This window comes from Haemaphysalis longicornis, unplaced genomic scaffold, assembly GCF_048455015.1.
Source record: "Haemaphysalis longicornis isolate Haplotype H1 unplaced genomic scaffold, Haemaphysalis longicornis Haplotype H1 scaffold_6, whole genome shotgun sequence".
Taxonomy (NCBI): domain Eukaryota; kingdom Metazoa; phylum Arthropoda; class Arachnida; order Ixodida; family Ixodidae; genus Haemaphysalis; species Haemaphysalis longicornis.
This window is the reverse complement of record NW_027526407.1, coordinates 207,949,507-207,962,622: the sequence shown is the minus strand read 5'-3', so window position 1 is coordinate 207,962,622 and position 13,116 is coordinate 207,949,507. Positions and strand designations below refer to the sequence as shown.

At 49.8% G+C, this 13,116-nt stretch overlaps 1 protein-coding gene across 1 annotated transcript; it reads right to left on the bottom strand.

Moving 5' to 3' along the window:
* Positions 1 to 2,908: 2,908 nt before the first annotated feature.
* Positions 2,909 to 13,085, bottom strand: LOC144141315 (glycerophosphodiester phosphodiesterase 1). The gene is made up of 2 exons (XM_077672889.1): positions 12,955 to 13,085; positions 2,909 to 12,872 (listed from the first exon to the last, which is right to left on the bottom strand). The coding sequence occupies exon 2, from the start codon at positions 12,837 to 12,839 to the stop codon at positions 11,811 to 11,813; it is 1,029 nt and encodes a 342-aa protein (XP_077529015.1). The 5' UTR covers positions 12,840 to 12,872; positions 12,955 to 13,085; the 3' UTR covers positions 2,909 to 11,810.
* Between the last annotated feature and the right edge of the window lie 31 nt (positions 13,086 to 13,116).

The window sequence follows — 13,116 nt, the reverse complement described above, 5'->3', positions numbered from 1 at the left end:
CCGAAGGCAGAAAACGCTTCACGATTACTTGATTTATCCATTTCTCTCGAACAAACGCGCAGAATCTACAAATTCAGCTCAGCGATCATCGTAGTTGACCACGGAGCAAAAACAGTGGGCGGAGTGACACCTACGACGCATTTCATGCGCGCATCGGGCCGTCTCAAATTCACGCGTATGACTAGTCGTGGTGACAGTCATAACGATCAGTCGCATGCGAATAGCGTGTACCAATCGTACATGTGTGCAGCGCTTAAAGGCATTTTGTGAACTGCATTTTGTGAAAAGGCATTTTGTGAACTTTGTTGAGCTGGCGATCGCACTTCATGCCAGACGACTCCAAGCAGTGCTCGCTCTGCTACTCGGACGGCACACGGATCTGTCCGAGATTTCTCTGCCAGCCCTCATTCAGTGATAAGAAGCCGCCTGGTATTATGTGATGACCAGGGGCTGTCATCTTAAGGCGTTATAACACCAGCACAGTAGAAAAACTTCGGCTGCTCCTCGCCGTAATGCGGGATTGCCGTGCATACAACGAGAACGCAGCCGGAGGAAACGCCGACAAACCCTACAGCTTCAACTTCCGCTGGGCACGCTAGGTGGCAGCACACCGCAATGAAAGAGCGAATGGGCTGACTACGATGCATGCGCGCGCCAGCTGCTGTTGAGAGAGAGGAGGGAAGGAGGAGAGGCGCACCTGCTGCGGACGCGGAGCTGTTGACGCCGTCCGACGCAGGAAGAGGCGAGGCTAAGAAATGCCGTGCATTTAAAAAATAAATAAATAAAACCAAGTAGCATTGCCGGCTTTGCTGTTCAATCTAAACTGCGCGCCCGCGCATTGTCATCTTATTGCGAGTGGGTTTCCTGTTCCATATTTGCCAAGTTAGAATGGTCATGCCGTATCGGACAGGATGAGATAAGAGGCGCTGCCCAGACACGAGCTAGATGGTAGCTTGTTATAACCTGGCCGATATCTGCGGCTTACAATACAGGAAAGCTTTTTTTTTTGGGTGTCTTATCCCCCCCCCGCCTTTTCTCCCACCCCCGGTAAGCAGACTGTTAATTCACGCGCCATTAAAAGAAAAGACGGGTGTGTTTGATTTGTGTTCTGTGTTCTACGACGTGCACATGGTTGCGCATTGTTTTTGTACGTAGATATAATCCAGCAATGAGTGTCTACAGTGCGGTCATTGTGTTGCAACAGTTTTTTATGGCTGCATTTTGTTGGTGTGAACATGATTTCCCGGAAGTGTAGCAGGTTAATGGGCGGGTAACTCGCCCGAAGAGCATGCCTTGAAGCATACGTGTGCGTGCTTTCTTTTAACATATAGGTTCCCAATTATTGTGTCTCTGAACTGAAACGAATTTTTTAATGTCTAAGGAACATTCCTGTCTCGAGGTGAGCCCAAGAAATAAGTATACATTGAGTGGAACTTTCAAGTTCTTTTCTTCTCCCGTCGAGGTGTGCACGAAAAAAAAAAAATCTGTGCAGGGACTAGAACTTTCGAACTTCTTCTTTCGTAATCAAGTATTGTGTACCTAAATGTGAATTCATTGCTGTAACTTTTGCGCAACTTTAGACGGAGACAGATACAAAAAGGGACACAAAGACCTGTATCTGTCTCCGTGTAAAGTTGCGCAAAAGTTACAGCCATGAATCCAGAATACCAACTAGCCCGCCTAACCGTGGGTTTGTAAATTTGTATGTAGCACATTTTTTTCCCATTGTACAATATTGTATGCCTAAATTTGCATATGTCATATTTTTGCTTAGTCCAATACTGTGTACATAAAATGTATGTGCAATATACGAGTGTAGTACATGTGTTTTTATGACTTCGAATCAAAGACGTCCTCATATGAATTTTGAATAAACGCAAAGCAAAAAGAATGTTTGTGTAACAGTCCAATTAATATCGCCACAAAGACAACAATTCGACACCAGGAAACATACTATTGCCTACATGTTTTCTTCGGTAAATTATTAAACACGTTACTGCTCGCATAACAAACGACGGGCGGCGGCCATTTCGAGTCATCGCCGCCGCTCGTCCAACTTTCGCGCCTGGTGCCATTGCCAAGCGGCCCATGAGGCAGCGACCGGCGGCAGGCGCGGAAGTTGGGCGAGCGTCGGTTTCAGGGGCCGGCGCGCGGCGGCCCGACCTGGCTGCTGCGGGAAAAATGACGTCAGCAGCGTCCGCGACGTCACCAACCTCCTTTCTCACCTCGCCACGCGTTGCCATGACGATAAGTGCAACGTTTTTCAGACGCCACGTACCACCAGGGGAGGATTAGGCGCTGTTCTCATGAATTACGTGGGACCACGGTGGACGCTAGAGAGGCCGCCCCGTGACTCTAATCTCAACGCGACCGCAGCGCCGCCGCTGCGCGGGCGACAGGATGGGGCCGCTCCGCCGCCGTGGCGAGTGCGCGCTCTTTCCCAACTGAGTTAATCTAAAAACGTTGCCGGTGGCTTCACAAACGTCACGTCAGGGCCTCTCCTCACTTTTTCTTTCCTCCATGTATGAAACTCTACGGGGGCCACATCACTGGGGGGTGGCTGCAGCCATTCGTGCATGTGTGACCGAGACCAGGCGACTGCCCTGTTAGCCTTTATTATTACAGGTATGTTTTCTCAAAGTCAACTGCAACTTTCAATTTTTTTGCCAATTCTTCCTCCTAATCTCGCGCTGTTACTGGATGCCAACGGACGGGTATCTACTTTTGAGTTGTGAGCGGGCGAATTTGCCCCCTTCTTGCTCGATTCCTGGCCAATACCCCGCTTGGGTATGAGCCATAAGACGCGGGACACCAACAACTACTTTGAAGCCCAGTCCAGGGCCATTTTGCAAACAGAGCGCACTTCCTGCCCACTCCCCAGGGAACAAGCCCCACAAAACAAAATAACTTCCAAGGCATTTGAAATGTCTTATTTTGAGCTGCACAGAGGTTGCCCAAACAAACAGGCCACTCAAAAGCCACAATACGAGTTCACAACACATGGATGGTAAAAAGAACGATCTTGTTCGTACAGGCAATATTCCACACAATAGCGCATTACCGAAACGTCCATGCTGGGAGACACAACCAGCCTGGCGTGCAGAAAGGACAATTTTACAGAAAGGCACAGCACAAGCCACCCACACTGGTGTAGCATGGAAGACTGCAAGCGCCACCCCACAAGAGCTGCTTGCCATTTCCCGAAGTAATACGTGAACGGCGCCAATATTCCGCTGCCCGGCCTAACTTGCTGGCACAAAGCTGCACTAACGGGGGTTGACGCTAAAGCTGCACACTTTTCTGTAGCTACGTGCTAAGCTTATACAATGAGAAATCGTGCTTTGCTAGAGGCCGATCCCCGCCATAGATAAGAGTGGCACGTTGTATCTACCACTAGAGATAATTGCTTGACTGGTATTACTAAGTGAAAATTTACTCACTAATTTCAGTCTCACTAATATCACAAACTGCTCATCGGTATTACAAAGCGAAGGAACACTAAGCACTTATGTCTTACCCACGACTGAGCCTTTGAAGTGTGTACTTCATGTTCTACACTTATTGGAGTCACTTACTGGCATTTCTGATTAGAAAAGCACATTTATCACCTCTTCTGGTGAAAATATGGTGAAAACAGCAACACCATTCCGGGAAATACTAAATGGCATTCAACAAAGTGCAAGCATTCCGTTTGAACAATACAAGGTGAAAAATGAAATAACTGACAATGACCATGACAATGCAAATTCATGACACCAGGCTTGGCATACCAGGCTTGGCATCCCATACTAGATCTCATACTGGATCTCGTGAAGCAGCAGCAAAAGGCAGAGCAGCGACTTCTTCTCAAGGTGTACAAATACACCGAGACACGGTGAAAGTTGGACCGCACAGCGTGGCCACTTTTGAAAAAACCCCTCCTTTGTTTCATCCATGCAGTTTATGAAGGTGCGAAGGTCTGCAGTGTTTGCGACATTTTTGTGCGGAGTGCGCAATTACCACTGGGTGAAAAATACGGCCCCCCCATGTCTGGAGTGACTCAAAATGAGATCTTGGGTTGAGCTTGCGTGCAACCATACAACAGAAACGGTACGCAAGACAACACGTAAAAACATAATCGACAAGCACACTGACGCTCGCTCTGTGGGCCCATCTGTTTTTTGGTTGGAGCCGCACCACCTGTGCCGATACCTTCTGTGCAGGAAAATAGCGACTCTGGCTTTCACTGCAAGAAGGGGCAATAGTGCGCACAACTTATTTAGATCAAAACTCAACAACTATGGTGGAACATAATCAAGAACAGTGCTCTCATATAACAAAGAAGACAGCACTCTCCGTACACTTCCAGTACAAAAGAAATTGGCTCCAATCCACGCTGGGAAGGGGGTTGGAAAGCAAAGTTGCGAACGACCCCCACAACAATTTCACGTGCGACGTCGCTTGAATTTACACACATGGTTCTACTAAGAGTGCAACCAGAGACTCTGCCAGCCGCTACCTGGGATTCGCGAAGCGCCGTCCTGAGCAGCCTCAGCCACGGCCGGGCTGGAGCGGCCAAAGAAAGACAACGGAGAGGAGCGTCTTTCGAAGGGCGAGAGAGCGGAACCTAGCCATCCTGATGTGCTAGCTCGGGACTACACCACCGTGTGACACATGCACAGACACTGAAACAAGTCGGCATGTGAGCTTAGTGATCCCCATTTATACCCGTTTAAACTACTTACTATAGTAAGTTTGAGAATTGCGAGAAAGCTGAGGTAACATTTATAATCGCTATTTATCAGCACCTGTTGCTCCTTTTGCCTTTTGTAATACCTCTTAAAACAGAACCGAATTGGTAATCACCAATTTAGAAAACGGAGTCCCATTTGTGACAAGCGGTGCGCACAAGGTGGCGTTTCTGTAGCGGCCAGACGTCTGCACGGGGCGAGCTGGAAGACCGCTCTCGACGGGACAATCTGATATTCTGCGGAATTCCTGACCTCGCACCTTTAACCGAAGAAGCAATTTCCTGCGCCCACAGACGCGGCTCCTTCACAGTAAACAAACACCGACCTATAATTGTAAAATTCTCATCCTCTAAGCGTAAAGAGAAGGTTTTTAATGAGCGAAAAAAATTAAAGGTCCTGGCATCTCCTTTAGCGAAGATTTCTGCCGTGCCACGCGCTTGCCACATAAAAAGTTGAATAAATTTGGAAAGGCTAGCGGACAGAACTATGCGCTACAGTTCAACCATTTGCTGACAGACAAAAAAAAAAAAAAAACGTACATCTACTGCCTGGTAACCGATCGAGTTTGCAAAATCCCGACAAGTGAGCCTCGTGCAATGAATGCTGTCGTAAGTGGGCCCTCTGATTGCCTCAGCAATTCACAAGCATAGCAGAGTCATAGTCCACCGACCAGAAAAAAAAAAAAAATCACTTCTGTATACAAATATTCGCAGCATCGTCAACAAGCGCGATGCTTTATCATCCGTCGTCGACATGTGCAGTGCCGACATTGTTGTCTTGACAGAAACTTGGCTTTATAGCAAAATTATTGACCGTGAAATACTAGAGTGCGAGGGTGCTTACTATTTCTATCGACATGACCGTGATGTGCGATCTGGTAGCGGTGTGCTAATCGCTGCTCGTGATTCTCTGATATCCTCTGCCATCCAGCTCGCGTCACTACTAGAGCTAGTGTGCGCACACATAGGCTTTCAGCAAAAAAAACTTTATAGTTTGCTTTGTCTACAGAGCACCCTCCTCACCTAACACATTTTGTTCAGACCTGCACGACGTTATAAACAATCTGACAGTAAAGTTTCCATCCATGCCACTAATACTTCTCGGGGACTTCAATTTTCCGGGCATCAACTGGCAGAGTGATCCCCCAACAACACAAGCAAGCTCCTCGGAATATCAGCCTTTGTCTTGATTTCAACCTGCACCAGCTTGTTCTTAAGCCAACTCGACGTTCGGTGCAGTCACCGAATATCTTAGATTTAATCCTCACTACATCCCCAGAATTTGTTTCTCCTATGACTTATCTACCGGGTATTACTGACCATTTTATTATACAGTGTGATTTGAACTTAAAACCTTGCCATCCCTTACTTCGTCCGAAGTTATTCATGATTACAGATGTGCAGACTTTGATGCAATTAATAATAACGAATTAGAATTGTTCATCGCTGATTACATTCCAAGTTTCCACTTCCGAACAGTCGAAGAAAATTGGTCATTATTCAAAGAAAAAGCTACCTCCCTGATTACCCAGTACATACCACAGAAACGTATTTACTCCGATTCTCGTGCACCCTGGTTCAACTCGCATCTTAAGCGTTTACTGAACAAAAAGAAACGGCTTTTTCGATCTGCAAAACACTCTGGAAGTGTCGAGCGTTGGAATGCCTACAAAATAGCTTTGCGCAGCTACAAGATTGCTGTAGCTGAATCTAAGAAAACATTTTATGAACAGACGCTGCCTTCTCTTTTAAAAGATAGTACTCAGAAACTTTGGAGTGTGGTCAACGACAAAAAAATCGAGGGCCATCGAACTCTGTGATTCTAACAATGAGCCTGTCGGTCGCACCGTTTGTTGTGAAGAGTTCTTTGATTTTTTGATGTGTGGGGTTTAGTGCACCGACGCAATGCAGGGGATGAGGCACGCCGTAGTGGAGGGCTCCGGATTAATTTTGACCACCTGGGCCGTGCGCCAAAATCTCGCACACACGGGCGTTTTTGCTTTTCGCCCTCATCAGAAAAGCGGCGGCGGCGGCCGGGAATCGAACCCACTACGGGTCTGTTGTGAAGAGTTAAATGATGCGTTCATTTCTGTATTTTCCGATTCTGCGCCTTGCGTCAGCGCTGTTCTTCGTGATGTACCTTACATTCAATGTCACCGATTTTCATTGATCTTGATGGCGTTGTGAAGTTGATACAGACTTCAAAAGTGTCTGCATGCTCTAGTGTTGATGGTATCAACTCGAAATTTCTTCAGGGCACCATTGCTTATTCATCTGTCATCTTGCGTATAATTGCGTATCTGGCCTATAATTAAGCGGAGACACAACTACCAGATTTGTGTACGGGAATAACCATCCCTGCCTTTCAATCACTCGGCAGAGCGCCGGTTTGAAGTGACTGAGCAAAGATTTCACGCAAGATGACAGATGAGTAAGCAATGGTGCCCTGAAGAAATTTCGAGTTGATACCATCAACACTAGAGCATGCAGACACTTTTGAAGTTTGTATAAACTTCACAACGCTATCAAGATCAATGAAAATCGGTGACATTGAATGTAAGGTACATCAGGAAGAACAGCGCTGACACAAGGCGCAGAATCGGAAAATACAGAAAGGAACGCATCATTTAACTCTTCACAACAGACCCGTAGCGGGTTCGATTCCCGGCCGCGGCGGCCGCTTTTCAGATGAGGGCGAAAAGCAAAAACGCCCATGTGTGCGAGATTTCGGCGCACGGCCCAGGTGGTCAAAATTAATCCGGAGCATCCCACGCAAATTAATGGAGCACATAATTTATTCACACCTGGTTTCATTTCTTGAGTCAAACTTATTTTTTTAGATTTCGCCAAAGCATTCGATACTGTTTTACACACAATTCTTCTGGCTAAATTAAGCAAGCTAAACATCGATCCCAGTGAACTTTTTTGGATTAAGAGTTTTTTGTCCAGTCGTTCACAGTTTGTTTTTGCTAACGAATGTTACTCGTCTACTGCTCGTGTAACCTCTGGAGTACCTCAGGGATCTGTCTTAGGACCTCTATTATTTTTAATTTACATTAACAACCTTCCGGGCCAAATTAACCTCTATTACTTTTAATTTACATTAACAATCTTCCGGGCCAAATTAACTCTTCTTCTGTATCGAGTCATTTCCAATCCTGGTGACTGCGATGCTCTTCAATCAGATATTGGCGTAGTAACATCATGGTGCTCTAAATCACAAATGAAGCTTAACATTAATAAGTGCTAGACTATGCGAGTTTCTTGTGCCATTAAGAATATTGCTCCTCCCAAGTACAGCATTAACAATATATCTATAGAAAGTGTCTCCTCGTACAAGTATCTTGGCATTTACATTTCACATAACCTCACCTGGAACACACACACAAATTACATTTACAATAATGTCAGCCGCATGCTCGGATTCTTGCGGCATAATTTTTCATCGGCAACTCCAGCTGCGAAGTCGCTTTTGTATAAATCCTTAGTGAGGCCTAAGCTGGAATATGCATGCTCTATTTTTGACCCTTCTGCTGTATATCTCAAAAATACTCTTGAATCAACCCAAAATCGAGCTACGCGTTTTATTTTTTGTAATTATTCTCGTCATGCAAGTGTTTCGACGATGAAACTAACCCTTGGACTGCCTAACCTAGAATTACGTCGTAAATATTTTCGCTTGTGTCCTTTTTCAAAGGATTTATTACTCCTCAGGAATGAGCTAATGTCCCCGCCATCATACATTTCATCACACACAGATCATCATTGTTTCAAGGTTGAAGTTCCTGCCTCTCGCACCAATGTTCATTTTGATTCGTTTTTACCATGAACAACAAATGACTGGAACCATCTCCCTGCCTCCGTCGCTGCTATCACCGACGCCACCAACTTTAAAAATGTTGTCAATGAATTTATTTGTAACAATCACCACCCCTCTCTGTAATGCCTCTGAGCCTTGAGAGTATGATAATAAATAAATAAATAAAAATATAGTCTATGCTGGACTGTCTGTTACCGCTTCCCCACGCTATTTGTTCATCACACTTGCTTTCCGTGTTTACTATTACAAGCCGGTTTTCCTGAAAGAGATCCATCACTAGAGAACCGTTGTGGTCTGTGTATCCATCCAAACCTTCTATGTGGGCATTCATCTCTACGATTATTTCACCCGAATCTTTGAACTCGTTTATATCTCTTCTCAAACAGTTTACCATTTCATTTTCCTCCCTAGCACTACTTCCGGTCCACAGATACACCACTCCTAACCATGTATTTTTCCCCTCTATGGTGCCTCTAACCCATAGATGCTCTTTACAACTTTCATGCACTCTCTGCCAGTCAGTCCCTTGTTTAATGAGCATGCCCACACCTCCCCCTTTCTTCATTCCTGTGGTCCTGTTACAACCTTCCCAGACTTAGTTGTCTATGACAGGTGGGGCTTCCAGGTCTCGGAGGTGAGTCTCGGCTAAAGCGTACCCGTTTATTTCTTCCCATTCAAGTTGGTTTTGAATTTCTACCCACTTATCAGGCTTTCTTCCTCCCTGCATATTTATGTGGCTGATTAAACATTTATTGCATTTGTTTTTCCCTTTCCGCTTATGGGGTCTATCTTTTACAAAATAGTTCGCTCCATTGTTTCCACTTAAATCGCTTCTGTCAACGTTCTGTAGGTTCTCCGTCCAGCTCCAGGCCTGGCTGCCTCCCAGTGTTGAGTAGGCACACGTCACTCGCTTCCCCTTTGTCTCCTAGTTTGCCTTCCTTGGCTGCGCTGGGCTCCCACCCAAGCGCCACCCCACCCTGCTTCCTAGCCTGGGCCTGAAGTGAATCCCGTCCCACTTGCCCATGTCCACTGCTGCCCACTACCCTGTTCACGTCTATCACTCCAAGCCCGAGTTCCCTGTCGTGCCTCACGATCTCGCTGTTAGCAGCAAGTACTGCCCGTTCGGTGTGCACGCCCGCTTCGTCACCTCCGGCATTGCAGACTGCACTTGGGGCTGTCGCGCGCAGGTCCTTTACCCCCTTCGCTATCTCCTGGCCAAGTTTTCCCTCCTCTCCCTTGAGAACATTGTTAAGCCCCGCGGCAGTCACCACAGGGTTCCTAGCTTTACTGGACAAGGCCAGCTGCCCCTTCGCTGCAGTCATCACCGTCTGCATCGTTTGGCCGGGGAAACACCCCACCTTCACACGCTTATCCCCCTTTACCCTTTCCACTACGGCAGCGCTGCTCCTCTCCATGTTAGAGTCTCCCGCAGTGATTACCGCGCTATCATCTGCCACGTGCTGCTGTTTACTGGTACCCGGCTTATCGCCTGGTTTTGCTGGCCTATCTTGCAGCACGTGGGAGTAGCTGCTGCCTTTCGCTGCTTCCACCCCGTGTGTCACCTCGGTGCATGCCTCTGAGGTGTTCGTCATTTGTTTGCGACACGACGCTCCTTTCCAGCTACCCCTCAGCTGCTCCCAACTTTCCCTCAACGGCCCTCCGTTCGTCACTCAGCGCTGCCTCCAGTTCTGCAGCCTGCTCAGCTAACCCAGAGTCGTCCTAGCCGCAATGCCACCAAGCATGAACGACACGTACCTGCCCCTTCGTCTGCCCCATCCCGCGGAAGCTTCTCTGCGTATCCTTGCCGCGGACAGCTACCACACTGTACCAGCTTCCAACGCGTCATCTCGGCTGAAAAACCCGACACAACGAGAAAGAACCGTGCAGGTAAATACTCGGCTTCGGCTGTCCTCTGCTGTAGCAACACGTTGTTGTCGGAGCGCCAGAAAAGCACGTCTGCACTGGTTGACTGCGCCATTAGCAAAGCAGGCTCACCACAAATTGACTTCAAATTTTGGGAGTTTAGGAGCTGGGACTACACCTGGGCGATGAGGAGGCACACCATAGTGGAGGGCTCCGGATTAATTTTGACCACCTGCAGGGGACCTTTAGCTTGCACCCCAACCTGGGCGTTTCTGCTTCACGCCTCAGTCCGAAAAGTGGCTGCTACGGCCGGGAACCGAACCGCGTCCTCGGGCTCAAGCCTTAGCCACCGTGGCGGGGTCTAACATACGCTGGCTACAGTCAAGGGATGATAAATGTTGGCAGGCCCCAAGTGCAGGTTGGAATCATCAGCAGCCTATGCACGACACAGGCCTTTCCCATTGACCTCCAACTGCTCCTCTCCTGAGTGGCCTCTTTGCCCCCAAATTTCCTTATTTTGTCTCCAAATCGAGTCAAGGGTCTTCCCCTTTTTCTATACCCTTACCCCAGTGGTCATTTCGTCTGACTACACGCCCTGTCCAGGTCCATTTCTTCTTTTCCAATTCAGACACCTTCTAAAAAAATTTATTCCCTGATCTAGGAAGCTCGTTTCCGGTCTCTAAGTGTTACTCCTATTGCTCTTCGTTCAATGGCCTGTTGTTCCGTAAGGTGCCAAGTTCCTGCCCCATATGTCATCACTGGCAGCGTGCACTGGGTATATACTAATCTTTTCAGCTTACTTTTCACTATTTGGAGGTGCTTGCTGAGTGCACCCCAGACCTAATCATGGCCAAATGGTTCGATGATCGGGCAGCCTTGCGCACCGCACGAAAACTACATCAGAGTCATGTCAACAGGGCACAACACCCACGTGCGAGGTGAAAAGGTTTGCTTGCAGAAGAGAGATGTCCCGCCGCAACATGACAGGTGTTACCTCGACATGGGAGTTGGATGTACATGCACACTGTCCCTCCTGAGTGCTGAATATGGAAAGCCAAGCACAGGCCAGCTGTCAAGACTGTCATCTTTCCATTGTTCTGGACGCACAGCACGAAGCGGACCTGCATTCACGACATCGCTTCTGCTCCACTGCAACCATCAAGTAGACAAAAGCAGGTCAGGGACTTGAACGCTAAAAGTTTCAAATCATTCCTAGTGCCATTCGCCGTAATTTATCAATTACTGAGCTCTTCAATTAGCCCCACAAATCGCACTGTCGCCGCATCGTCTGCTTTGAATCAAATCGTTCGTTCAAAAAGTCCCCTGCGCCTTGTGTAGGGTTATTGCTACTCGCATGCGGGCTATTGCCGCGAGAAGACTAGTCGAAAAGCCGCAGAGTCAGGCGTGGCGCAGCGTGTCCGTGATGATGGGCAGGCGCAGCACCTTGCGCAGGAAGTCCTTCTCGGCGGGGTGGTTGGGCGTCCAGGCGAGCAGGTGCAGGCCCTGGTCGCGCCACGCGCGCACGTACTCGGCGCTCAGCGCGTTCTTGCTCACCAGCACGGCCGAGGCGCCCGTCAGGTGCGGCAGCAGGCCGCCGTGCAGCGCCCACGCCAGCAGCCAGTCGCCGGCCAGCGCCGCCCAGTGCTTGAGCAGCGAGCGGTGCCGGGGCCGCGTCCGCTCTACGTCCTCGAACGCCACGAAGCCCGGCCGCCAGGTGAGCGCCGTGACGACGCCCGGGTTGCGGCGCCGCAGCGCGTACACGAAGTGCGGGTAGAACGAGGCGACCAACGCGCGCCGGTACAGCTCGGGCCGCTTGCGGAACAGCTCGTCCACGAGCGTCACGGCGCGCTCGTCGAACTCCTTCACGTCCAGGATGAGCCGCATGCCGAGGCGCACGCACTCGTCCACGCCTTCGTCCAGCGTCGGCACGCGCTCGCCGCGGAAGCGCTCCGCGAACGGGTGCTTGCTGGCCGCGTCCAGCCGCCGCAGCGCGGCGAACGTGGTGGCGGCCAGCGGGCCGGAGCCCTCCGTGGTGCGCTCCAGCGTGTCGTCGTGGAAGAGCACGGCCACGTTGTCCAGCGTGAACGACAGGTCGACCTCGATGCCCGTGGCGTTGTTGCGCTTCGCCTCGCGGATGGCGGCCAGCGTGTTCTCCGGGGCGTCGTGGCCGCCGCCGCGGTGCGCGTACACTGGCGGCACGTCCGCTGGCTCCCCGCCCAAGATGACCTCCGAGGCCAGCGCGTCGTCGAGGCGCGGGATGGCGGCCCGCTGCACGGCGTAGCAGGCGAGCGCGAGCACGATCGCGGACACGTACAGCGACGCCATGAGCTGCTGCTCGAAAGCGCACGCGAGGAACGCTGCGCTCAGGGCGCCCGCCACGGAAGAGACGACGTTGAGGGGCGGCCACCCGGTGCGCGCTTCGCGCATTGCTGCTCGGGGCTCAGCCGTCCGCCATCACAGCTGCGCGAGACGACGCTGACGACGCGGGTTCACGGCGGCCCTTGAGCATGGAGGAAACCTTTGAGTTGCTTGAGTCACTCACCAACGTCCGTCCGAGCGCGAAGAGGCTAGCAGCACAGAACAGGGAGGATTACGCTAGCCTAGCAGTGAACCGGCGTACTCGTAGCCACAGAAAAGGGAGGCGTAGCCGTGAGTGGCAGCGTTCAGCGGTTCAGCCAGTTCAGCGTCGGTTGCGTCAACACCA